Source organism: Mustela putorius, unplaced genomic scaffold (assembly GCF_011764305.1).
Source record: "Mustela putorius furo isolate JIRA1106 unplaced genomic scaffold, ASM1176430v1.1 tig00000095_pilon_pilon_pilon, whole genome shotgun sequence".
NCBI classification, from domain to species: domain Eukaryota; kingdom Metazoa; phylum Chordata; class Mammalia; order Carnivora; family Mustelidae; genus Mustela; species Mustela putorius.
In genome coordinates, this window is record NW_025421280.1 from 33,889,036 (window position 1) to 33,915,608 (window position 26,573).

The window sequence follows — 26,573 nt, forward strand, 5'->3', positions numbered from 1 at the left end:
ATGGCAGATGGCTAGGGCTTCACTGATCCTTTGACTACTTTCCTCTCTGCCTCTGACCAGGTTTTGTGATAAACGTAAGTAAAACTCTGACGCATTATTCAGATGGAAAATACTTTGTTGTGTCCTTCACTCCTCTTTTGTTCTCTCTGTTTAGGAAGAGAAGAGACGCAAAACTACATCCAAAGAACCCAAAGAACCGTAAGAACTTGTTTTTGTCTTGGTTAAAGCAGGTTGTGTTAAAATTCTTTTTCTAGAAGGAAAGATAAAGAGGCTTTTAGTGAATTGCCAGAGCAGCCTTAGCTTAGCTTTGTGTCTGATTGGCTCTGTGAGCTCTGGACCCGAGCCGAGCCCTGCCGTCTGCCGAGGCAGCTGCCCTCTGGGTGGGAAGGGTGGGGAGGGGACCCAGCACCTTGCCCCAAGGCAGCAGCGATGCTGGTGGTGTTGGTAGATAAGGTGTAGCTTGGGTAGATTCTCACATGTTCTGGAAGGATTTAAAAAACCAAACCATCTTGTGCTTTATTCTCAGAATGGAGAAGAAAATGGCCCGAGCCAAAACAGTAGTGTCCTCCAAGGTAAACCTGAAGCCAGGGGTAACACCGGTGCTCCAGCGGTGGTGGGGTTGCCCAGCGCCCGCCCTCTGAGTTCTGTTTGTGTCCCTGCCCCAGACCAACCCTCTGCGGTGCGTGCAGTGCGGACAGTACCTGGACGACGCCGATCTGAAGTACGAGCAGCACCCTCCCGACGCGGTAAGTTCCGGCTCCGCCCCTCGGTCCTGGCTGGCCTCCGCTGCTGCCTAACGGCGGGCTGTCTCGCAGGTGGACGAGCCACAGCTGCTGACCAGCGAGAAGCTCTCCATCTTCGATGCCAACGAGTCTGGCTTTGAGAGCTACGAGGCTCTTCCCCAGCACAAACTGACCTGCTTCAGGTAACCGATGTGCTTCCGCTCCATAGCAAATCAGTGCTTCCCTGACGATGCCGAACTTCTTAAGGTCCCTGTGAAGTTGTCTGTTTTTGTGTTTTTCCCCCCTTCCCCCATCCTAGTGAAGTTCTTCAACACTTAACCTGTAACATTTCCTAAGTTGCTAACACTTCACGGGTAGGGTTGCCGTGTGGCTGGTTAAGACTATACGTGTTCAATCCTTGGTCTGTACCTGTCCTGAAGCGCGTTCAGATGCAGGCCAGCCATGTGCCGGGTACTGATCTCGGTGTTGGGGATGGAGCTGTGCAGGTCCCTGCTTTCCTGGGGGCAGAAACAACGTCCTCCCTGTCAGGTAGTGACAGCTACGGCAGATGGGAAAGGCGTGGCGAGCAGAGGGGGCGTGGGAGAAAGGAACGTGTCTGGATCTGCGGGTACCTGACTTGAGCAGAGCCCTTAGGGATCTGGAGACCGAGCTAGGGGGATGGCTGGGAAGGCCACCCCTGCCTGCGCACGCGGATGGCACAGCGCGTGCGACTCCGAGGTGGACCCCTGTTAGCTGTGGACGATGCCTGAGGCTGCTGTGGTGGGAGTTGAGGGAGCCGGGGGTCAGGGAGGGCGCTAGATCCTGCAGGGCTTTGCAGGCTGTGGCAGTGACCCCCGAGTTTTCTGCGTGAGGGTGTTGGCATCTGGACTGCACCTTTGGCAAGGTTCAGACAAACCTTTGAGGATGCGGAGTCTCCGTGTTCAGCACCCTGTGTTCCGTTCAGCCCCTTCTCGCTGCAGCTACTCTGAGGCTGTGCTTTGTGGGAAATGGCTTGATTCCAGGACTAGCCCAGGATTTCTTTCCGGCTGTGGCAGGTGCTTTTCCCCTTCCTGTGGGGTGCGGGGGCTGGAGGATGGCCTCCGTCACACCTGTTGCGAGCCTCAAGTGGGCATCACTTCCATAACACCTGTGAGCCCGAGCCTGTTAGGGGTTCTCCTGCCATCGGACAGGATCCCCAGTATGTTTCTTCTGCAGCACATTCCTGGCTTCCTGTGGTCGGTGGTCGGCTGTATCTTCCTTTCCAACACGATCAGGATCCTGATCTGTGTCAGGATTCTGTCCATCTACCTGTGATCTCTAGGCCTGGCCCTCACCTCGGCCACGGAAGCGTGCTGTGTTGATACCACCGACGTTCGTGCCCTTGTGTGTCTCTGCAGACCAGGGCTCGGGGAGCCTGCGCTGCTATAGTCAGGAGTGTCAGAGCTTGGGGGCTTGTGGCTGCCCCCTGGAGAGGGGTCTGCTGCAGCCTCCTTCCTGCACGGCAGGGAGGTGGCACTAAAGACATACTTCTCAGGGATAATATGCTCTTTAGCCTCGGGCCTTTGGAGCCAGACTGCCTGGGGTATTGAGGGACTCTGGTGACCTCTGGTACTTGGGCTGAAAGTGACAAATGGACACAAGTCCAGGGCGGGGTCCGCACTATGAACTAGTGGGTCCTGCCCCTGCCTGGAACTTAGAACTTCTCCCTGATGTCCCCTCTATCAGGAGAACCCCAGGAGTGGTTCAATCGGTTAAGCGGTTGCCTTCAGTTCAGGTTATGATCCCAGAGTTCTGGGATCGAGCCCCACATTGGGCTCCTGATTTGATGGAGAGCCTGCTTCTCTGCCTGCTGCTCCCCCTGCTTGTGCTGTCTCTCACTCTCTCACTCTATCTCAAATCAAATTTTTAATTTAAAAAAAAAAAAAAAAAAGACCCATGGGAAGCTTGTCTGGCTGGGTACTACTTTCCTCTTCTGTAGGTCCACGGTGTCCCGCTCTCCCTTGATGTGTGTCCACGCATCCCACCGGGCTGTAAGTCCGGAGAGCAGAGCTATGGCTCCTGTCTGTCTGTCATGCCTGTCGTGTAGTAGTGGAGTTCAGCTCAAGGTGTTCATGTTTTCACTTCTTAAGTTCTGTGAGATTTCACGATGAGGGTTTCTGGCCTCCAAGGGCCTACACTCCGGGATCGCGGTGGAGGGTGGTTCTCCCCAGAGCCGCAGATGGCGTGTGGCCTGCCTGGGCCTTTGAGGAACAAGATGGTACCTCTGGGGCAGAAAGTAGTCGCTGAGGCCGGCATGAGCAGAAAGACCTACCCTCCCACCCCCACCCACGCCACACACACACACCCTGATTTCTTCTGAAGTTTGACATTTGGGTGACAGGACTGTGGATGCTTTCAAGCTCGATATTTAACCATCTGAGTGAGCCAAAGTCTGTCCTTCCCATTATTTGTACTACTTTTATGCTATTAATGTCGTATGCTGTATTACACTTTTTTTTTTTTTTTTGGAGGTGAAACTCCTGTAGCACTGACCGTGTATAAATATTGTGAATAGGTAAATGCAGACAAACAGAGTGGGGAGTTGCCAGGGCAGGGAGGGAATAGAAGTAGTGTCTGCTTACCGGAGATGAGCTTCTCTCTGGGGCAGTGAAGAACATTTTGGAGCTAATGGAAGCAAGTGTTGCACGACCTTGAGTGGAACAGGCCCTAGACGTTAGCAATATGCTGAGGGAAGACGGAGTTACTCCTCCCCTATGAGGTTTCCTGTCCTCCCGCTGTAAAACTCCCTGATCCGGTGTCACCCCTGTAGACACCTAGGCCTGCAGGCATCAAGGTCCTTTTGATGCACAGGTGGGAGAGTCCGGTAGAACAGTTGGGGTGAGGACACTGTGGCGATCTAGTGTTCTGGCAACCAGAAGGGTAGGAGCCTAGGACTCGTGCCTGGTCCCGTCACCTTGGGTCTGCACGGAACTCTGTACGGCCACCTGCCTTCTCCGGCGGGCTGGTAACAGCTCTCTGTTGCCTGTCTAGCGTGTACTGCAAGCGCGGTCACATGTGCCCTATCGACACTGGCCTCATCGAGAAGAACATTGAACTCTTCTTCTCCGGTTACGCGAAGCCAATATATGATGATGACCCATCTCTCGAAGGTGAGTGGAATGCTCCGGGTTCTGTGTGGGACTGAGATCTGAAAAATGAAGCTCGCCTCCAAAGCAGTGCTCAGCTGGCGCTCTGCCCTCTTCAAGTTGGGACCGGGGACCGTGCTGCGGGCCGCTGCCAGCACCGCCTGTGGGCCCTGCGGGCTCCCCACTTCGTCTGTCAAGAACAGTCAGCTCGGGGGCACTCGGTGCCACTGGCCTTTCTGGGGTTTGGTGGGAGTCCTGGCTCTTAGTTCATTTTCAGGAAACTTTCTTTTTTTTTTTCTTAGGTGGTGTTAATGGCAAAAATCTTGGCCCCATAAACGAGTGGTGGATCACTGGCTTTGACGGGGGTGAAAAGGCGCTCATTGGCTTCAGCACTTGTAAGTATGTGGCTGCTTGGGGACTGTAACGGGATCCGAAGGGGCCTTCTTTCCTACCCTCCCTGGGGCTCACCTGGGCTCTGGTGGGATGCCTCAGGCTCACGGGAGCAGCAGCTGACTAACTTGTGTCTGTGTGGGAACAAGGTCGGGTTCCAACAGAATGACTTTTCCAGCTGGCTCTGGAACTGAGCCTCCAGTTAGCTGAAAGAACAGGTCCTATCCCTTTAGCTCAAACCCAAACTGAATTCCAAAATCAAAGATGAGCCGAAATAAGGCCACTTGGCCAGTCTCCTATTCTCTAGATGTCTTTAAGATTTTATTTAAGGAATCTCTATACCCAAGGTGGGGTTTGAAGTCATAACCTTGAGGTGGAGTTGTGTGCTCTCCCGAGGGAGCCAGCTGGGTGCCCCCATTCCCTGGCTGTCTCAGACCCACTTCTGAACAAGTTGACTCTGAATGTACTTTGCATTTTGGTGACTTTTGCATAGGGAACGACTTAGACTATTCCAGTCTTCACAGGCTCATCCCTGCTCTTTGGCTGTCATTGCCATTAGGTTCTAACCACTTTTTTTTTTTTTTAAGATTTTATTTATTTATTTGACAGAAAGAGATTACAAGTAGGCAGGAGAGAGGAAGGGAAGCAGGCTCCCTGCTGAGCAGAGAAACCCCCCCCACCATGCGGGGCTCAATCCCCAGACCCTGGGATCATGACCTGAGCCGAAGGCAGAGGCTTTAACCCACTGAGCCACCCAGGCACCCCTCAAACCACTTTTTAAAATTTCCGCTTACTGCAGCTTTTGCTGAGTACATTCTGATGGACCCCAACCCTGAGTACGCGCCGCTGTTCAGTGTGATGCAGGAGAAGATCTACATAAGTAAGATTGTGGTCGAGTTCCTGCAGGGCAACCCAGACTCCACCTATGAAGACTTGATCAACAAGATTGAGGTGAGAGGCGCAGGGTCTTCGTGACCTGGGCTGCACGCCTGTTTATGGGCTGCATGGCATTTGCTTGAAAACTCACATCTAAGATGAGAAACTGTCTTTCGGTTTCATTAGAACAGTTTTGCTTAAGCCTAAGAGAAACTTCTGATGTTTTTCTTAAAGACCACTGTTCCTCCTTCTGTGCTCAACCTGAATCGATTCACAGAGGACTCTCTCCTTCGACACGCCCAGTTTGTGGTAGAACAAGTAGAGAGTTACGATGAGGCCGGGGACAGTGACGAGCAGCCCATCTTTCTGACCCCTTGCATGAGAGACCTGATCAAGTTGGCTGGGGTCACCCTTGGGAAAAGGTAAGGATACGGCAGGAATAAAACTGAAGACACAAGACCAGCGAAGGTACAGTGTCCTGGGCACTTCTCCCCAGCCCCTAACACGATGGAAACCTCTGTCCCAGGAGAGCTGAAAGACGTCGGACCATTGGGCATTCTGCCAAAGAGAAGGACAAAGGTCCCACTAAAGCCACCACGACCAAGCTGGTCTACCAGATCTTCGACACTTTCTTCGCAGAGCAGATCGAAAAGGATGACAAAGAGGACAAGGAGAACGCCTTCAAACGCCGGCGGTGCGGCGTCTGTGAGGTAATCTCACGCGGGCCGGGCTGCCTGAGTAATCGGGAGCTTGAGACTCTCCCTGCTCGGACGTCACCCCTAAACCAGAGTCCGTTATCTGGGGGGGGTTGCATGCCCCACGGGACACACACATTGACCAGACAGCTGTGGAAAGAGGGGTGCTTGGGCACTTTGCTGCTAACGCCACGGTCACCAAAGAGTCTGGCCTCCTGTGGCATTGTTCCGCCTGGGTCGCACTGGGTGCAGAGGAAGGGATTACCCCACACGGAGGCGCTGCCGCTTCTGACGGGGAGGACACCCCCCTCACCCCCCGCCGGGAGCCTTCCTTGTCTCCCAGTGTAACTTTCCCAGGGAAGTGGAGATTTGAGGTCTTTTAAGAGCCCTCTCTTCTGCGAATTCTTACATCTGCCTCACTCAGGAGCTGGGGGTGAATCTCTCGGGTCACGTGGAGAGGTGGTGTTTTGGTGTCCACTGTGGGTATCCCTTGTCTTCCTGTCCTCCGCAGACATTGCATTTGGGGGGTGGGTTGTGTGTATTTTTGATTTGAGGGGTTTGTTTTCTTTCTTACCAATCCAAGTTCTGTGAGAACCCTGCATTGAGCGGTCTGTTGGTGCCATTTTCCTGATAGCATTTGCTCCCTGTGTTTGTCACAGTTTGGTAATTCCCACAGTGTTTCACACTTACTCGTCATATGTGTGGTGACCTGTGGCCAGTGATTGTCGTTTGCTGAAAGCTCAGATGATAGTTAACATATATTTAGCAGTAAAGTACTTTTTAAAAATATACTTTCTTTTATCTTTTTTTTTTAAGACCTAAAGCTAGTTAATAACACATTTAAAAGACTACACCGTAGCGTAAACATAACTTCCGTCTGCATTGGGAAACCAGAAACTTCATTCGGCTCATGTTACTGTGGTGGCCTGGAGTTGAGGTCCACCTGTATTTGACTTATTTTGGACAAAAACTCAAATGTGAAATGCCACAGCTGCCTTTAGAACCTCTGTTCATGCTGTCTGCTGGACTGCGCTTTTTTTGTTTGTTTGTTTCACAGGAATTCACACGTTCTTACCATTCTTTCGGTTTTACTTTTACATCTAGCACATGTATGTGCAATGTTCAAAGCGTCTTAAATACACACAGCTGGTGTTTGCACCTGTTCCGTGTTGATGTGGTTCTGTCTAGTTGACTCACTTAGATTATTAAATGGCGGGCGCCTGGGTGGCTCAGTGGTTAAGCCGCTGCTGCCTTCCGCTCAGGTCATGATCTCGGGGTCCTGGGATCGAGTCCCGCATCGGGCTCTCTGCTCGGCAGGGAGCCTGCTTCCCTCTCTCTCTCTCTCTCTGCCTGCCTCTCCATCTACTTGTGATTTCTCTCTGTCAAATAAATAAATAAAATCTTTAAAAAAAAAAAAAAGATTATTAAATGGCATTTCGTTATATGAATATCCCAGCATTATCCCTGTTATAATGCTGTGGCAGTGTCCTTGAGTGAGGTCTCTTGTGACCTTCTCTATGTAGGAGCAGAATTGCTGGGGTGTGGGTTATGTTTCACTTCGGTCTAGAAAACTCCAGAGTGGTGGTGCTGGCTTACCCTTTGAGCATTGCTTTCTCTGCACTTGTCCCAACACATGTCCTGTTTTTTAAATTTGCTTGCCTGGAGGGTATGAATGGGATCTTGCTCTGGACTTCCTTCTCATACTTAACCTAATGAGGCTAAATACAATTTCTTAAAATTGTAATTCACAAAAAAAAAAAAAAAAAAGATTGCCAATAGTTACTAATGGCCATTTCATTCACTTCTTAAAAATTTTTAGGTTTGTCAGCAGCCCGAATGTGGACAGTGCAAAGCCTGTAAAGATATGGTTAAGTTTGGTGGTAGCGGACGGAGCAAACAGGCTTGCCAAGAGAGGAGGTAGGTTTGGCTGACGCTGCTCTTGTGGCAGAGGAAAATGCCAGTCGATGGCAAGTGAGCTTGGCCCAGAACAGGTGGGCCAGGGTATCCGGAGCAGGCAGCTTTCCCTTATCTATCTTTGTCACCAGGCCTGTCCCATATATCTGACTACAAAAGCCCCAGTAGGTTTCACTTATAAAGGAGATGAGCTTATAACAAGTGACTTTACAGGTGCCCCAACATGGCCATGAAGGAGGCAGATGATGATGAAGAGGTCGATGACAATATTCCAGAGATGCCATCACCCAAAAAAATGCATCAGGGGAAGAAAAAGAAACAAAACAAGAACCGGATCTCTTGGGTTGGAGACGCTGTCAAGGTAATGCTGGAGACGATGGTCTTATTGTCACAGCTCTGAGAAAGTTGTCGCCCTGTGTGTCACTGCCACACCCCTTCAGCAGCCTGAGTCCTGGAGGAGAGAAACCTCCTCATTTGCCCCAGAGAGGAGCACAGCCAGTGGGAGAGGCCAGGGCCCTTGGCCATGCACCAGAAATGGTCTTTTGGGTTTTTTGTTTTTGTTTTTGTTTGCTTGTGTGCCCCAAACTCTGTTTTCCTAACATTTCAAAGTGGGCATGTGACACTGTCCTGGAGTGTCAGGCTGGTTCTCCATCAAAGCTTGTTTCAAAGAGAGCCACCACTGCCCCCTCTGGCCTGGGTGTGCGTGTTTGGTGACACTAGCAGATTGCCTCCCTGTCGTTCTGTGATTGTCTAAGGCACGACTTTTTTTTTTTTTTTTAAGATTTTATTTATTTATTAGACAGAGATCACAAGTAGGCAGAGAGGCAGGCGGGGTGGCGGGGGGAAGCAGGCTTGCCGCTGAGCAGAGAGCCTGATGCAGGGCTCGATCCCAGGACCCTGAGATCATGAGCTGAAGGCAGAGGCTTAACCCACTGAGCCACCCAGGTTCCCCTAAGGCACTACTTTTACCAAAGCTGGAGAGGTTCCCTTTTCTTTAGCATTGCTTCCTTGATGTCTGTAAGCCAAAGATCTGATATGTGGCATGGGGCCTTCCCCTGCCAGATGCTGCTGTAAGCCTGGATGCGGCTAAGCCTCTGTCCTGTGTGCTGATCTTCCCTCCAGGATAGGAAAGGGGCATGTACTGTCCAGTGGGCGGAGAGTTGGAGGGAGGTTGGGGCCTTGGAGGCTTCCTGAGGAGGCAGCATCTGAGCGAGACCCTGAGGGTTGGCAAGGAGCCAGTCTCACAAAGATGTAGGGCAGAGGCAGGTCGGGGGCCCTGAGTTGGAAACTAGCTTTCCTGGTGGGAGAAGTAGGTCCTCGTGGTTGGCAGGAGTTGGGGGCAGGGTGTGGCCTTAGGACCTTGGCACGAGGAGCTGGGACCGGTGCCGTTTAAAGTCAAATGCTGGTGTCTGCTCTGCTGCCGGCACCGAAGGGAGGGGCTGATGAGGGCGAGTGCTCTTTGTGCAGACTTCCAGCTAAGGGAGGCAGATGTTTTCTGTAGTAACCAGGTCAGTAGAGCCTCGTGACTTAACAAAATTATTAGGAATTAGGCTTTTATGCAAAGTAATAGGAACAGGTAGGTCAAGCCGAGACTGGACCTTCAGACCCATCCTCACCTGAAATGAAGCTCTCGTTTTCAGACTGATGGGAAGAAGAGTTACTTTAAGAAGGTGTGCATCGACTCAGAAACCCTGGAAGTGGGGGACTGTGTTTCTGTTATTCCAGATGACTCCTCAAAACCGCTGTATTTGGCAAGGTTTGTGTCTTTTCCTTTGCTTGACTTCAGCACACGTTCTTAGACCACTAGCAGATGCTCATGTTCAGAGAGCAGCAGCGGCTCTTTGCTAGGCTAATTGCAGAAAGAAAATACAAGTTACCCTGAGTGGATTCAGTCTGGATTTGCCGGTCAAGTGCGTGCCTTTTTTCGGGCTCCAGGGTCACTGCGCTGTGGGAGGACAGCAGCAACGGGCAGATGTTCCATGCCCACTGGTTCTGCGCTGGGACAGACACGGTCCTCGGAGCCACGTCGGACCCCTTGGAGCTGTTCCTGGTGGACGAATGTGAGGACATGCAGCTTTCGTATATCCACAGCAAGGTGAAGGTCGTCTATAAAGCTCCGTCGGAGAACTGGGCCTTGGAGGTGAGTGCCCAGCGCCCCTCGCATGCCCTTCTCTCTCTGCGTGGGGTCGTGGCTGACACCAGGTCCTTGTGCTCAAAGGGAGGCATGGATCCCGAGGCTATGATAGCAGAGGATGACGGAAAGACCTACTTCTACCAGCTGTGGTATGATCAAGACTACGCCAGATTTGAGTCCCCTCCGAAAACCCAGCCGACCGAGGAGAACAAGTACAAGTGAGTGCCAGCCCGGCCGGCGGTGCTCCAGGGCCTGCGCGGCTCTGTGCGACCCTCCGACTCGCGCATGCTGCTGTCTGCCGGGCTTCCTTTTCCCCACTAACCGAAGATGGCCTGACTTGGTCACAGTTGCTTTAAGTGTGTGGACAGCCTGGGTGTGGAGTTCCCTTCATGAGAGGCTCTCCCGTCCAGGAGCAGAATGTGTGCTTCTGTGCACTTCTCGTCATCTGTGCTACAGACCTTGCACGTTTTCTCGTGTTTCTTAGAGGTTTTCTTCTGTGAGTGCTCCCTTTGATGCTGCTTTATTCTACCTGGTGACTGACTGCTCTTAGGGAGGCTTGCTTTTTAAGATTTTCTCATCTCAGTGCCCCACACCTTCCTTTATGGCCTCCGTGCCTCACTTGCTGGGACTCAGCATGGCTCCGGTGCCTCTCAGAGGCTGGGAGGGCCGCCTTGCATGCTTCTGGTGTTTGTCCTGTCAGCCTGCTGCTCCCTTGTGACTTGATCTCCAATGAGGGCCATTTCTAGCTCTCCTTTATGGGTTTATGGATGAGAAATAATGTTGAACTTAACCAGCAGGCTTTTCAGCCGATAGAGAATGGTCTGAGACTCCTTTGACTTGAGCTCTGACTGAACCACTCTGTGTTCTTGCTTGTGGTGTACTCTCCTTTCTGTTTGTCTTAGGGGTTTGGTTTGGTTTGGTTTTGCCTTTTTTATATCAACTACTCAAAAGTGGAATTGACTTGTCACTTTCTTGTGTTATATCTTGGGTCTCAAGTAAGTGTTTTCAAAGCGTGAACATAAACTACAGGGAAGCTATTTCCTGCAAATATTTGCAATATTTTCTGTTGGTCTTCAGAGTCTCTGGGCCTCTGGCTGCTCGTGCAGCTGCTGCCGAGCAGCTCAGGGCCTTTGTTTCTGTCCTTTGCTGCTTCAGGTTCTGTGTAAGCTGTGCCCGACTGGCTGAAATGAGGCAGAAAGAAATTCCCAGGGTCCTGGAACAGCTTGAGGACCTGGACACCCGGGTTCTCTACAGCTCGGCCACCAAGAATGGCATCCAGTATCGAGTGGGTGATGGCGTGTACCTCCTCCCCGAGGCCTTCACGTTCAAGTGAGTACCCGCTTTGCCCAGGGCAGGGCCGTGAGCTCTGGACAAGTATAGGGTTCGCTTCGCGATGTCCCCCAGCCTGGACCCCGAGGATTAGCTGCTGCCTAAACTGTCACTGTGGTATCTGTGGTGACCAGCAGTGGCGAGCCTTCCAGGGCAGAGTGAAGCTGTAAGCCTGATGGAAGCCCAAGGATGCACCGGCTAAGGGGTTGCTAAAGCGTGCTTTGGGGCCCTGCCTGGGAGATGAGACCATCTCCTCTTGGGCCCTATCGGTCCCATGGGAGGATGGTCTCGCCCACCGAGCTCTTAGGATGAAGTGAGTTGAACGGAAAGTACTTAGCCCAGTGCCTGGCCTAGAGTAAAACTGAACAAACAGGAGTTGCAAGCCCATTGACCAGGAAGGAGCAAGACCTCTTTCTGGGTCGGGGGTTGGGGCTCTTTGGGGACATTTCCACACTTGATCCAGTCTTTGTTCTAAGAATTAGCACATGGTTGCGTTGACAACCAGCACTTCCCAAGCTTCTCTGTTTTCCGGCTTGCGGTGGCATTTCTCTAAAGTCCCAGTTGAAACCCAGTCTTCACCCCTCCATTCAGTTACTCTGAATTACGGAGCACAGGGCAGGGGCCTTCCAGCCTTGTGCAGTGGCGCCTGGAGCCCCCTTCAGCCCCGCTGTCCATGGTGCAGAGGGGAAGGTGCCTGAGTTGCTGTGTGTCCCGGTGCCCGCTGCACAGCACAGGTGTCCCCACAGGTGCTTGGGGGCACCCCTGGAGCCTGTCCAACTAAGGGGGCCTGGTGGGAAAGCATGGCAGCTGCCTTCCTGAATGGCAGCCTTGACAGCGTGCAGCCAGATCAGATGGCCAGTAGGCTGCATCTGGCTTGCCCAGACTGCGAGTCTCCGCCCTATGCCTTTCACAGCCTTGCTGCTCAGTCAGAACCTCAGTCGGCAGAGCACAGGTTATGCCTTGGGAACAAGCCGATAGACGGGAGGTTTCCTTCTTGCCCACACTGTGTCAATCATAGTTCAGCAGGGCACTTGTCCAGTTGGGTCACTCGGAGCTGAGCTGGTGGAACCACTACCTTCTCAGAGTTGCCGGTTTGAGTTTGAGTTGCCTTCTCAGAGTTTGAGCCAAGGGAAAGCGCCCCAGAGGCTCTCCTGGCAATTAAATATTCCCGCCTGGAAGTACCTGTATGTCCGTTCTCACACTTGTTGAGCAGGATGAGTCACATGCCAGGAAGTGCAGTCCTGCTGTGTGGCCGGGAGCTGGGCAGACTGCGACAGTGTCAGTAGCTATTGTAGCAAGTAGTGCATGGATGGAGAAGACTCAGTTTATTTTATTTTTTTTTTTTTTTTTTTTTTTTTTTTTTTTTAAAGATTTTATTTATTTATTTGACAGAGATCACGAGTAGGCAGAGAGGCAGGCAGAGAGAGAGAGAGGAGGAAGCAGGCTCCTGCCGAGCAGACAGCCCGATGCGGGACTCGATCCCAGGACCCCGAGATCATGACCCGAGCCGAAGGCAGCGGCTCAACCCACTGAGCCACCCAGGCGCCCTATTTTATTTTTTAAAGGTTTCATTTATTTGAGAGCCACACGAGCAGATGAGATGGGGTGGGTGTCGGGGAGAAGCAGGCTCCCCGCTGAGCAAGGAGCCCGATGCGGGGCTCAATCCTAGGACCCTGGGATCATGACCTGAGCTGAAGGCTGAGGCTTTAACCCACTGAGCCACCCAGGCGCCCCGAGGATGCTCATTTTAAACTATATGGGTGAGATTTAATCATTCTCTAAGTCTCAGGGCACCTAGCTGCATTAGTTTATAAGGTGTTTGAGCTAAGTAGTAGTTGTTACTGGCTGTTGAGGAAGGCCGAGGTCATTGCTTTTTGTGGTCTCACGTTCAGTTACACGTAATCCTTGCTTCTCTGCAGCATCAAGCTGTCCAGTCCCGTAAAACGCCCGCGGAAGGAGCCTGTGGACGAAGATCTGTATCCAGAACACTACCGGAAGTACTCGGATTACATCAAAGGCAGTAACCTGGATGCTCCTGAGCCATATCGAATTGGCCGAATAAAAGAAATCTTCTGTATCAAGAAGAGCAATGGCAGGCCCAACGAGACTGATATCAAGATCAGAATCAACAAATTTTATAGGTTGGTGAAGGCCTCTGCTCTTCCGGGAGGCAGCAGTCTTTCTAGAAGTCTGAAATGGGGTCATAACAGTGGTATTTTAAGACCTTGGTAAAGGTAGCTGTTTCTCTAAGTGTTTCTGATTATTTATCTGGTGGGTGATGACAGTGACTTAATTCTATTTCATAGCCTTGCTTTAGACCTTTGTTTTACAGTGACAAAGTTCTCTGCCCCAGATCCTTACGCAGAAGTCAAGTGTATGACAAAGTCAGGGATGGAATGTCCTGGGCTCTGCCATCTATTTAGGATTGTCTGAATTCTGCCCCTTCCCATCTCCCCTCCCCATTCTGTCTTCCTGTTCTTCCCAGGTGCCCCTTCCTGTTTCTGGGGTTCCCGCTGTCTGTTCTTTTCCCAAGTTCTTGGCTTCACTAAGTCTGCTTCTGGGATCCTAGTAACTCGTAGTGGTTAGGAGCTAACCTGAAAATAATCAGAGATGGGTATAAGGTTGTTTCACTTAATTAATGTATATCAAAGACTTTTTAAAGCCTTTGTAATAATCATTTATATTAGCAGAAAAGAAACGAGAAGTCTGGCTAGGATAAGAGAAGAAAGCTCTAGATGCTTAATGGGCAGCGGGCAGCTATTGTTCATGGTAAAGGAGCCAGCACATCATTCCCTGAGGTCATGGCAAGGAATCACACTCAGTTGGTTGTGCCGATGAAGGGGGATAGAACTCAAGCTGAACTAACGGGGTTGTGGTCTTAACCTGTTGGTTTTCTGAGCACCCCCAGAAATGTGGTGCCGTTTAATTCTTTGTTAGTTAACAGCAAGAGAGAATTGCTAACCAAGACGCTTCCATTTTCAGGCCAGAGAACACCCACAAGTCTACCCCAGCAAGCTACCACGCAGACATCAACCTGCTTTACTGGAGCGATGAGGAGGTGGTCGTGGACTTCAAGGCCGTGCAGGGCCGCTGCACTGTGGAGTACGGGGAGGACCTGCCTGGGGGCCTCCAGGACTTCTCCGCAGGGGGGCCGGACCGCTTCTACTTCCTTGAGGTGGTACTCTGCACTGGCTGGAGGGAGGGGCTTCAGGTCAAAGTCCCAGCCCCCAAGAATGCTGTGGAATTACTCAGAGTATGAATCTGCAGTGTTCGAGTTCTTCTGGAACTTACATATCTTTCAGCCAGAAGTAACGTTTGAGAGTCCTTATGCATCTACAATGCATTTGGAGACTAGTAGGTGGCCTGTGCTAGCCCTGTCAGTGCCTTAATATGAGCTACAGAAAGGTGCCCCTTTGCCTGGTGGACTTAGTCCTGCCCCTCGGTCCCTTCATTCAGGGGTCTGTGGCCGGGTGAGGTGTGTACCACTGAGCACTGGTGACCGAGAAGGGATCTGGGAGTCTGTCAATGAAGCTAATCACTTTTGAGCTGTTTGAGCGTGCCTTTTCCTGCGTTAGGTCATCTGAAGTTGGTCCACGCCTGTTTCCTTCAGGTGGCCCTGTGGGTGGCCCAGTTGTCACTTTGCCTATTTTTAGAATGAGTAGGCCAGGTACTTAGGGTAGCAGGAGTTCCAGTGTTGGCCCCATAAAATGTTTATATTGTAGAACTCCCCTCCCCCCCTGCTTTCAGCATAATAAAATCGAAGTATTCTTATTAATGGCTAATTGCTTGTGGCCGTAATTAGGGAGAAATTAAGTGGATCTTTATCAGATTAACTTAAATTCCCTTCGTTAGAAAAGGGACCAGTGTATTTCTCTGCCAGACGGTTGTGGTTTTGTCCTTCTTAGGCCTATAATGCGAAGAACAAAAGCTTTGAAGATCCTCCAAACCATGCCCGCAGCCCTGGAAATAAAGGGAAAGGGAAGGGTAAAGGTATGTCATTATTCCACACGGATCTCGAGTCTGTCTTACGTAATTCGGGAACTCATGAGTCCTTTGGTATGAAAACACAGCTTCTGCTGTTAGCTTGTTCTTTGCTGTGAATTCAAAATGAGGGTTTAAGGAGAGCAGGTGAGGGCTCTGACCTAATTTGTGGCCTGTCTCTTCCAGGGAAGGGCAGGGCAAAGTCTCAGACATGTGAGCCGAGCGAGCCAGAGACCGAAATTAAACTGCCTAAGCTTCGGACCTTGGATGTGTTTTCCGGCTGTGGGGGCTTGTCAGAAGGCTTCCACCAAGCAGGTACGCACCGTGAGAGTCTGTTTGCACAACTAGTCAAACTGGATGAGGCAGGTTCTACCAGGAAGACGTTTCTGGCTCTGGTCACAGTTCTGCCTCCAGTGTGATTCGAGGGGATGCTTCGCACACATTTGTCCTTGTATGTCCCAGGCATCTCGGAAACACTGTGGGCCATCGAGATGTGGGATCCTGCGGCCCAGGCATTTCGGCTCAACAATCCCGGGTCCACGGTGTTCACGGAGGACTGCAATGTACTGCTGAAGCTGGTCATGGCCGGGGAGGCGACCAACTCCCGGGGTCAGAAGCTGCCTCAGAAGGGAGACGTGGAGATGCTGTGCGGTGGGCCGCCTTGCCAAGGGTTTAGTGGCATGAACCGCTTCAACTCTCGGACCTACTCCAAGTTCAAGAACTCCCTGGTGGTTTCCTTTCTCAGGTAAACAGAGTAGAAGCCCCTGTGGTCAGCACTGCCTGAGGGTGGCTGGCATGCCCGCTGCAGGCCGCACGGGCAAGGGCCCAGCCTCTGCCTCCAGGGAGCTGGTGGCTGGCTTCTCGGCAGAGAGACTTGAGAGTCGGCGGTTGTAGCTTCTGGTAGAGGGGGTCTTCTTTGGTGCGTGAGGATGACCCCCCCGTGGTCTCTGCCACCTCCCACAGCTACTGTGACTACTACCGGCCCCGCTACTTCCTGCTGGAGAACGTGCGGAACTTCGTCTCCTTCAAGCGCTCCATGGTCCTGAAGCTCACTCTCCGCTGCCTGGTCCGCATGGGCTACCAGTGCACCTTCGGCGTGCTGCAGGTGGGCGGCCTGGGCGGGCGGCACGCGGGGGTCCCCGGCGGCGGCGGCAGATGGTTTCTAATGAAAGCAGAGTTGAACGGGACAGGCCTGTAACACGGTAACCCGTGCCACTGAGCGCGGGCAAGGTGGCGGTTGGGACACGGATCCGGCACGCCTGGAAGTCCACTTCCTTCTTAGGGCCTTGAGAGTCGCGTCCTCTGGTGCCCTTGGCGGGGGGCGAGTGTCTCCAGCCCCTTTCTCTTGAGAGGGAAGGGTGGTGGCCAGCCCAGAGCTCTGGGGAGCAGTTAGATCCCCGTAGGGGGTGGGTAAGCTGGAAGTGCAGAGCTAAACCGCCAGCACTCGCAGCGGTCTCTCAGGTGAACGAGCGCGCGTACACACTGCAGGGGCGGGGGGAGGTCGTACTCCAGTGAGCGACGGGCAGCTTTGTCTGCGTGGACAGAGGCTGTGGGTGAAAAGCGGCTAGTCTGTGTGTACCTGTTCAGTAACTGACAGCATAACGACAGCCGAAGCAGTGCTCAAAAATGGGGAGAAAGTCTGGCTGGGAGGCAGTGAGGTAGTGCCTGCATGAGCGAGGCGCTGGGCTGCCCCTGGCCCGCACCCCCCGTGTCCAGCGTCCGTGGGTCGTGGGTTCACCCACCAAACCGAGAGCGCGGAGATCACGGGATCCTGTGCAGAGCTCTCGGAAAAGCTGGCTGTAGTTGCTGGCATGCTTTACTCCTGTCCGTCTTCAGGGACTAATGGCCTTGGCATGGTCTCTCCTGTCTTTCGTCTGGTCCTACTTAACTCTTGTTGGGAGCAAACCTGCTGAGTTAAGTAGGGGCCGGTTGGAGGCGCCCGCCTGAGTGTGTGTGTCCCGCGTGCTCTGCAGGCTGGTCAGTACGGCGTGGCCCAGACGCGGAGGCGGGCCATCATCCTGGCTGCGGCCCCCGGAGAGCAGCTTCCCCTGTTCCCAGAGCCGCTGCACGTGTTCGCGCCGCGGGCCTGCCAGCTGAGCGTCGTGGTGGACGACAAGAAGTTCGTCAGCAACATCACCAGGTGGGAGCCCGCGTGCCCCGCCGTGTCGCGGTGCTTGTTCCCTGGCCGGTGGGGTGTTGGCGGGTCTTTGGAGAGGCCTGAGCTGAGAATGTGTTAGCGCAGGCAGCGAGGTGCCGGCCTCCCGCACGAGCGCTTCATCTCCTCTGGTCTTGCTCTGACCTCGGGATGAGGGCTGCACGCGGGGCAGCCGCCGGACCTGGCCGTCATCGGGAGCAGAACTCGTAGTACAGCTTATCTTCTTCGTATGCTCGCGGCCTTGGGCAGCTCTTTGACTTCTGAGCTAGGTTGTCCTCCTTGGAGGGGGCAGTGCCAGCCCCCAGGAAATGGCACCAATAACGTGAGGGACAGTCGTGGCCTGGGTTCCCAGGTTGTCAGTGGTCTGCTGTGCTGTTGCAGGTTAAGCTCGGGCCCGTTCCGGACCATCACCGTGCGGGACACCATGTCTGACCTCCCTGAGGTCCGGAACGGAGCTTCGTCCCTTGAGATCTTGTACAACGGGGAGCCTCAGTCCTGGTTCCAGAGGCAGCTCAGGGGCGCACAGTACCAGCCCATCCTCAGGGACCACATCTGTAAGGTAACAGCGCCCTGCCAGAGCAGGGCCAGCCTGGTTGGACCAGTGGCCTCATGAGAGTGGAACATGTGCTTGGAGCCCAGCCAGGGCTTGGGGTGGGAGGCGGGATCTGAGCCTGACCCCTTCCAGTTCAGCCCAGATCCGTGTCCTCTCAGCTGGTTCCCACCCTCCTCTCCTGCCTCCTGCTTTTCTTCCTGCCCCTGCCGTCCATGCGCCCTGCAGCAGGGCTCGACCACTGCCCCCTCGGACTGACCTCGTCTCTTCTGCCCATGTTCTGTGTGTTCTCCCAGATACACCAGCTCTTCCTCTGGGTGGTTCTCTGATCATGTGGGGCCCTGCTCACCGGTCACCACCTCACAGAAGCCCTCTCAGCTTGCCCTAAGCTGTCCCTCACCTGTTCTCCCCCATGCTGTTCCACGTCCCTGCTTTGCTACCTCCATGGCACGTGCAGTCCCCAGGCTGTTGATTTGGGCTACCGTTTTTCTCCCACGAAGGGATACAGACCCCTCGGGGGTTTCCGGGCACTGTGGTGTTTCCAGCACTGAGAATCATGGCATCCAGTCTCCCACGGGTGCTTCATGCTCCCTGACTGAAGTGACAGCTGGGCCCTGTTGCACTTTTTCAGGACATGAGTGCGTTGGTGGCGGCCCGCATGCGGCACATCCCTCTGGCGCCCGGCTCCGACTGGCGCGACCTGCCGAATATCGAGGTGCGGCTCTCCGACGGCACCATGGCCAGGAAGCTGCGCTACACGTACCACGACAAGAAGAACGGCTGCAGCAGCACCGGGGCCCTCCGCGGGGTCTGCTCCTGCGTGGAAGGTCGGGACCCTGCCGGTGCCCAGGGTGGGACTTCCCTTGGGTTTACCTTGACCTTGAACCACAACCCCTCAGCCCCCTTAGCTTCTGATGGCCTGCAGCAGTCCGGGGGCTCCCGGCCGGAGATGCCAGGGACTGCCGCTCATGGACCTGGGCAAGGCACAGACAGCCCCGCCCTGGGCGTCCCTGCTGTAAATAGGTGCTGAGTGCACGCTGTGTGTGTGTCTGGGGACTGTCGCTGCTCTGTCCCTCCCGTTCCATAACCGCAGTCTCATCGCGCGGCCCTCTCTTCCAGCGGGCAAAGCCTGCGACTCTGCAGCTAGACAGTTCAACACCCTCATCCCCTGGTGCTTGCCCCACACCGGGAACAGGCACAACCACTGGGCCGGCCTCTACGGACGGCTGGAGTGGGACGGCTTCTTCAGCACGACTGTCACCAACCCTGAGCCCATGGGCAAGCAGGTAGGGCTGGGTGCCGGGGTCATGCTGGGAGGGGACAGAGGCATGGGCTCGCGGGTGGGGGCGGCCCAAGGGAGGCTGGCGCTCCTCTCCGCCTCTGTGCTGACGGAGACGGGCTGGGCCATCAAGCCTAAGGCTGGAGTTTCCGATGGGGCGGGTGGGCCTAGGCTTGTTCCCCTTCCCCACCTCACGTCTCGCCCCCAGGGCCGCGTTCTCCACCCCGAGCAGCACCGCGTCGTGAGTGTGCGGGAGTGTGCCCGCTCCCAGGGCTTCCCGGACACCTACCGGCTGTTCGGCAACATCCTCGATAAGCACCGGCAGGTCAGTGGGGAGTGGGACCGGACCTGCTTTTCCTCTGGCCTTGAGCAGGGACCAAATGACACCACGTGGCCCTGATGGCATAGGCCTGCCAGTCTGACCAGGGGGCAGGGTATGTGAGTGGAGAGCAGGACTCACATGGTCCCTTCTGAGGGGACACCGAGCAGCCAATTGGCCTCAGTATTCCCAGGCAGGGGACGCCAGGATGGAGGGACCCTAGGGCCCAGGGTGCTCGCAGGCCGGCCTGTTGTTCGTTGAGCACGTTGGTTGCTGTTCACAGCTCTGAGGCAGGTTTAGCCCAAAGGAAAGTTCCGGGGCACTGAAATTCAGTGAGGGAGAGGGAGGAAACGTGCAGTGGTGGAAACCCACACTTGCTAAGTAAGGGTGGGAAGGAACCCGCTGTCCCTCGCTGATGCTCAGGGTGTTGAGCTAGCTGTTTCTTAAATGGATTTTCGTCTAAGAAACGCCTGTGCATTGCTCACAAAGCCAACAGCGCCTGCGCTTCTAGCAGAAACCTCCTGCCTCCCCCCACCACCCAAGTCCTGCTGTCTAGAAACAACCCCTCTTGGCCGGAAGTGGAGCACGGTGCATCCGCATCTGGCTGAGTTTTTCTGAAGCCCTTTAAAGGCCCCTTTTCTGTGGGTGGGTCTTGACACGGGGTTTCAGGTGTGAAGATGGGCTGGTTGGAGGGTCCCAGAGCCATCAAGGTAGAAGGGCTTCGGAAGCCCATGTGAGCAGGAGACCTGGGCTTTCGTGCCCTCATCACTGTTCTGACAAGAGGCAGGTGCTGACCCCCGTCGTGCCAAGCCAGGCATCTCCCTCCTTCCCTCCTGCAGGTGGGTAACGCTGTGCCGCCGCCTCTGGCCAAAGCCATTGGCTTGGAGATCAAGCGCTGTATGTTGGCCAAAGCTCGAGAGAGTGCCTCAGGTACGGTGCGGGGCCGTGTGATTGGCTCTGGGCCCTTTCCTCGGGCCTCCCCGTGGCCTGGCTCAGACGCTGGCCAGGGCGGCCTGGGAATCCCTGGGAGTCCCTGGGAGCAGTCTCACTGAATGTCCCTTCCGAGCTGCTGCCGCTGCCTGTGTGGTGTGTGGTGCGCGATCAGCAGGGACACCTGGCTGCTGTCACAGCCCTTGGTTTCGGCCCGTTTATGTTGCTTAGCGTCCCACACTGCATGTGTCCTCTGCAGTGACTTCCCTTTTTATGTCCCTTCAGTTAAAACCAAGGAAGAGGAGTCTGCTAAGGACTAGTCTTGCCCTCCTGTCGCCCTCGTTTCTGGCACCAGGGATCCCCAACATGCACTGATGTTGTATTTTTAACATGTCAATCTGTCAGTTCAAATGTGTCGTTCACGGTGTTTGTGGCCTTGGCTGACATGAAGCTGTTCTGTGAGGTTTGCTTATCGACTAATGACTTAGTGATCAAAGTGTGCCGTACTTTGTGCATTCTGGATTTTAAAAGTTTTTTATTCTGCGTTGTATCAAATCTACCACTGTATGAGTGGAAATTAAGACTTTATGTAGTTTTTATATGTTGTAATATTTCTTCAAATAAATCTCTCCTATAAACCACCCTGGCTGGTGACTTGTGATTTCCGAGGGGATTCCGGCTGACTCGCAGCCGCATCTGGGTGTGCATGGGCTCCTCGGGGCTGAAGGGGACTCCACAGAGTGGTCAGGCAGAAGTTAGATCACTCCCAGGGTGCAGTGTCCATGCTTGGGGTGGGGGTCAACTTGCGACAGGTATGGCCAAGGAGACGCAAGTGGAATTTGTTAGTGTGGCTTCCAGGAAAGCCTTTTAAGGGAGCAGTCTTCATTGGCCTTCCCAAGCATAGCCTTTCTTTGCTCTGGAATGGAAGGGGATGCCTGGTGGCACAGCAGCCATCTTGTGACTATGAGGATAGAAGCCCTGTGTAGTGGATGGTGGAGAAAGGAGAAGAGTGGCTTGGAGCCCTGGCCTGGTGCCCACAGACAAACTAAATTTTTTAGGTAGGCTTCCTGGGCATTCAGCCTAATTCAGTCCTACCGAATTCTAAGACAGACCTTTCCTTTGGTTTGTCTTTGGGAAAGGACTTGCTATAAAACGCCAACAAGGGCGCCTGGGTGGCTCAGTGGGTTAAGCCGCTGCCTTAGGCTCGGGTCATGATCTCAGGGTCCTGGGATTGAGTCCCGCATCGGGCTCTCTGCTCAGCAGGGGGCCTGCTTCCCTTCCTCTCTCTCTGCCTGCCTCTCTGCCTACTGTGATCTCTCTCTGTCAAATAAATAATCTTTAAAAAAAAAAAAAAAAAGGCCAACAAAGCAGAAGGGGACAAAGAAGGGTTAGTCAGCCGCGCTCACGACTCCGGGAACCACTGCTAGGGTAAGGAACGCCCCTCCTACCACCACTACCGGTAAATGGCACCCCTGGTGGCCCTTTAGCTGTCACTTTCCCCTCAGTGAGTGACAGTCTCTGCTCATAAGAGTGAAGGACCAAACCCAGTTCAACTGTAAAACTTAAAACTACCTTCCTGCTCAGGGCCTAGATGCTTCCTTCCTGTTGTAAACAGCGCTGCGCTGAACATCCCTGGGCGCGCTTTTCCGTCTCCTCCAGGGAAACACCTGGGGGCGCCTGATCATTGAGTGTGAGTGTTTCCTGTTTCTACTTCAGATCCTGGGACCAACCTACCCGTCTAGAGGTTTTAATGTGCAAACATTGCGAACAGTGCGAACTTCCCTTTAGCCTACCCTGGCTTTTGCTTCTTTAGTCCTCCTCAGTGACCTAGAGAGAGGCTTGTTAGCATTTTAAAGAGCGATTGAACATTTTCAGGTGTCGGGTGGCCACTGGAAGGTGTTCCCTGTCCCTGATGCCTCGTGAGTTGGTCTTTGCTGATTGCCTTTTGGGCATTCGATTTTCCCCCTTGCTTGTTACTTGGATCAAGTTGTCCTATCTTTGCCGTATAGGAATCTTATTTTTAGGGATTAGATTTACATGTGTCTGCTTTTCTGTTATTCAGAGGCAAAGTGTAAAGGTCCTCCCTACCCCCAGATCAGAAACTAGTGCTTTCTTCCGTATTTCTATGGCCCCTCGTTATTTGTTTTATTTTGGTTTTTTGGCCCCCCCTTTTTTTTAAAGATTGTACTTATTTATTTGACAGAGATCACAAGTAGGCAGAGAGGCAGGCGGGGGTGGAGGCAAAGCAGGCTCCCCGCTGAGCAGAGAGCCTGATGTGGGGCTCGATCCCAGGACCCTGAGATCATGACACGAGCTGAAGGCAGAGGCTTAACCCACTGAGCCACCCAGGCGCCCCAGGTCCCTCGTTTTTTATGTTGCTTCTGTAAGGATGAAAATAAACACCTCAGCTTATTTACTGACCAGGTAACAAATGCACATGGTGAACACAACAGCTTGGTAAAGTTCCCCCATCAGATTTTATTTCCTGTCAGACCTTCAGTTTGCCCACCTAATTTTCTTTTTTTTTCTTTTTTTACACTAAAAATTAATTTAGAAAGTATATTGTGAGGGGCGCCTGGGTGGCTCAGTTGGTTAAGCATCTGCCTCTTGATCTTGGCTGAGCTCCTGATCTCAGGGTCCTGGGATTGAGCCCCGTGTCAGGACACACTGAGCGGGGAGTCTGCTTCAGGATTCTCTTTCTCCCTCTGTCCCCCTCTTAAAAAAAGGAAAAAGAAGTATATTGTGAGTAGAGTGAAGTATGTTAAACCTTTTTCCCCATTCCTAAACCCTTTGATCAAGACAATAGAATCCTTACCTCCCGAAGTCCTCCTCTGCCCAAGCACAGCGTGTGCATTTTATTTTTTCCTGCTACGAACAGTAACGTTGACTGGAACTACACTTCAAAGGCTATTCTACCTGTGAATGTCTTACTGGGCCCCTGGTCTGGTTCTATCTTCATTCTGTCGAGGTCTAATAGGAAACCAGTCCCGAACATATACAGCTTGTATTTTGATAAATGAACCCACATCCCTTTTACTACTCTTTTTGCTTTTTTTTTTTTTTTTTAAGATTTTATTTGGGGCACCTGGGAGGCTCATACAGTTGAGCATATGCCTTTGGCTCAGGTCATGATCCCAGGGTCCCAGGATTGAGCCCTGCTTCAGGCTCCGTGCTCAGCAGGGAGTCTGCTTTTCCCTCTCCCACTCCCCCTGCTTGTGTTCCCTCTCTCGCCGAGTCTCTGTCAAATAAGTAAATAAAATCTTAAAAAAAAAAAAAATTTAGATTTAGCATATCTTCTAAAAACCTTTGGGTATTTTTATAGTGATCCCATTAAATGTACAGACTTCTGGGGGAGACTGAGCTAATGACAAGCCTGTCTTTCTAAGAATAGGGTCTGCCCTGGTTACAGATTTTGGTCCCTCAACATTTCAGTCTTAACATAGATACTGCAGATCCTTTTTTAAGGTTTTGTTTTTTTTTTTTTTTAAGATTTTATTTATTTGAGAGAGAGAGTATGTTGTGGGAGGGGCGGGGGAAGGAAAGAGGGAAAGAATCCGAAGCCACCTCTGCGCTAAGTGCAGAGCCTGAGGTGGGGTTGGAACTCAGGATCCCAGATCATGACCTGAGCCGAAATCAAGCCCCCTGGCACTTATCCAGCCGAGCTATCCAGGCGCCCTGATACTACAGATTTCTTAACTTGATTCCTAGGTATTTAATCCTTCCATCATCAACATAAATGGGATTTCTTTTTTGGGTGGTTTTTTTTTTTGAGGGGTGGGGAGGGGAAGAATGTTATTTTCTTTTTTTTTTTTCTTTTTTTTAAAAGATTTTTATTTATTTATTTGACAGACAGAGATCACAAGCAGGCAGAGAGGCAGGCAGAGAGAGAGGAGGAAGCAGGCTCCCCGCTGAGCAGAGAGCCCGACGAGGGGCTCGATCCCAGGACCCTGGGATCATGACCTGAGCCGAAGGCAGAGGCATAACCCACTGAGCCACCCAGGCGTCCCAAGAATGTTATTTTCTGGGGCGCCTGGGTGGCTCAGTGGGTTAAGCCGCTGCCTTCGGCTCAGGTCATGATCTCAGGGTCCTGGGATCGAGTCCCACATGGGGCTTTCTGCTCAGCAGGGAGCCTGCTTCCCGCTCTCTCTCTCTCTCTGCCAGTCTCTCTACCTACCTGTGATCTCTCTCTGTCAAATAAATAAATAAAATCTTTAAAAAAAAAAAAAAAAAAAAAGAATGTTATTTTCTAAGTAGTAGTCCTTTGCCTCTATAGAAAGATTGACTTGTATTGATTTTTATTTTTTTTTAATTTATTTATTTGACAGAGAGATTCAGTGAGAGGGGGAACACAAGCAGGGGGAGAGGGAGAAGCAGGCTGCCTGCTGAGCAGGGAGCCCGATGCAGGGCTCGATCCCAGGACTCTGGGATCATGACCTGAGCAGAAGGTAGACGGTTAACGAATGAGCCACCTGGGCACCCTTTGTATTGATTATTATTTTTTATTTATTGGACAGACAGAGATCACAAGTAGTCAGACAGGTAGCCAGAGGGGGAGGGGGAAGCAGGCTCCCCGCTATGCAGAGAGCCCAACATGGGGGCTCAATCCCTGGACCTGAGATCATGACCTGAGCCGAAGCAGAGTGTTAACCCACTGAGCCACCCAGGCACCCCTTGTATTGATTATTGACTTTGTATACTGTGTGGGGTTTTTTTGTTGTTACTTTTTTTTAATCTAGCCAACCTGCTGAATTCCCTTATTATCATACTTTTCCAGCTGAAGTCTTTGCTTCAGGTATACAACTCAATACCAAGAACAATGTGAAGATTCACTTTTTTTTTTTTTTTAAGATTTTATTGATTTATTTGACAGACAGAAATCACAAGTAGGCAGAGAGGCAGGCGGGGGGTGGGGGAAGCAGGCTCCCGGCTGATCAGAGAGCCCGATTCGGGGCTCGATCCCAGGACCCTGGGATCATGACCTGAGCCGAAGGCAGAGGCTTTAACCCACTGAGCCACCCAGGTGCCCCTGAAGATTCACTTTAGCGTGAGGCATAGAAACTGTTTTGTGCTCTGGCTTGGCGATGGGGTCTGAGCTGGGCAGTGGCCTGTCCCTCCGGGGTGGCCTAAGGGTGTGGTTGCCTGTCAGGTACATCTGCCTTCGTGTACCCCAAGAGCACCAGTCTGAGCCAGGCTGTGGACCACACTCCTGTGGCACTCCTGGGGCTGAGGGAGGAGACATGGCTTCCAGCAACTTCTACCTCTTGGGCTGCCTGGCAGGGAATCTTCCATCAGAGTTCAACTCAGTCTTTTCCCAGGAAGAAAAACCTCGTGGACTTGGAGAATTGACAAGAACACGGGTTGTAGTAGATTTTAGTGTGCCTCTAGTCAATGAAATCCACGGGTGGCTCAGAGTCTCGTTACCATTTGAGGTGACTGTTAAACAGGATCATGTACTTCGAAATCATTAAAAGGGGGGAAATCAGGCCTTTCTGGCAAGAACTATATTTAATGAGAAGCTGGTGGTGCCCGCTGGTGAGAAAGCTCCTGTCTCCAACAGAATGGCCGTTAGTAAATCAGCTGAAAGAATAGATTTAGATGCTCATTTTTGTAACCCCTCATCTAATTTATTCAATCAAGAGTCATGGCTGGGTTTGGGTTTTTTTTTAACGTGGTTTTTGTTTGCTTGTTTTTTTTATAAAGCATTTAAAGTGTATTATTCAGGGCGCCTGGGTGGCTCAGTGGGTTAAGCCGCTGCCTTTGGCTCAGGTCATGATCTCAGGATCCTGGGATCGAGTCCCGCATCGGGCTCTCTGCTCAGCAGGGAGCCTGTTTCCTCCTCTCTCTCTCTGCCTGCCTCTCTGCCTACTTGTGATCTCTCTCTGTCAAATAAATAAATAAAACCTTTTAAAAAAAAAGTGTATTATTCAGTTCCCATTCAACTGCATTCACATTGTTGTGCAACCCTCACTGCACTTTCCAGCACATTTTTATCCCAAACAGAGTCGTTAAACACTAACTCCTTATCCACCAACCCCCTCTACTCTCCTTTCTGTCCGAGCTTGTGTTCTCCGGGCACCTCCCATTGGAATCCTGTATTCGTCCTTTTGTATCTGGTTTCTTTCACTGAGCATGGTTTTGCTTTTTTTATGGCTTTATTTATTAAATCTTACATTT

General features: G+C 52.4%; 1 protein-coding gene across 4 annotated transcripts in view; it reads left to right on the forward strand.

Moving 5' to 3' along the window:
* DNMT1 (DNA methyltransferase 1) overlaps positions 1-21,040 on the forward strand; it is a 52,870-nt gene extending 31,830 nt beyond the window's left edge. For 3 of the 4 annotated variants that reach the window (XM_045084247.1, XM_045084256.1, XM_045084261.1), the window contains 28 exons: positions 155-198; positions 527-572; positions 666-746; positions 816-925; positions 3,753-3,871; positions 4,150-4,242; positions 5,037-5,188; positions 5,348-5,535; positions 5,640-5,823; positions 7,628-7,725; positions 7,936-8,083; positions 9,363-9,478; positions 9,658-9,862; positions 9,941-10,074; positions 11,012-11,185; positions 13,105-13,326; positions 14,168-14,360; positions 15,091-15,175; positions 15,353-15,481; positions 15,629-15,911; positions 16,130-16,271; positions 17,140-17,306; positions 17,703-17,880; positions 18,503-18,698; positions 18,991-19,157; positions 19,359-19,475; positions 20,309-20,399; positions 20,685-21,040. In XM_045084247.1, the coding sequence (XP_044940182.1) occupies positions 155-198; positions 527-572; positions 666-746; positions 816-925; positions 3,753-3,871; positions 4,150-4,242; positions 5,037-5,188; positions 5,348-5,535; positions 5,640-5,823; positions 7,628-7,725; positions 7,936-8,083; positions 9,363-9,478; positions 9,658-9,862; positions 9,941-10,074; positions 11,012-11,185; positions 13,105-13,326; positions 14,168-14,360; positions 15,091-15,175; positions 15,353-15,481; positions 15,629-15,911; positions 16,130-16,271; positions 17,140-17,306; positions 17,703-17,880; positions 18,503-18,698; positions 18,991-19,157; positions 19,359-19,475; positions 20,309-20,399; positions 20,685-20,719 (3,897 nt within the window). In that variant the 3' untranslated portion in view covers positions 20,720-21,040. The remainder of the gene's footprint in view (positions 1-154; positions 199-526; positions 573-665; positions 747-815; positions 926-3,752; positions 3,872-4,149; positions 4,243-5,036; positions 5,189-5,347; positions 5,536-5,639; positions 5,824-7,627; positions 7,726-7,935; positions 8,084-9,362; positions 9,479-9,657; positions 9,863-9,940; positions 10,075-11,011; positions 11,186-13,104; positions 13,327-14,167; positions 14,361-15,090; positions 15,176-15,352; positions 15,482-15,628; positions 15,912-16,129; positions 16,272-17,139; positions 17,307-17,702; positions 17,881-18,502; positions 18,699-18,990; positions 19,158-19,358; positions 19,476-20,308; positions 20,400-20,684) is intronic. The other variant, XM_045084250.1, reaches the window with a different exon arrangement.
* The last annotated feature ends 5,533 nt before the right edge of the window (positions 21,041-26,573 follow it).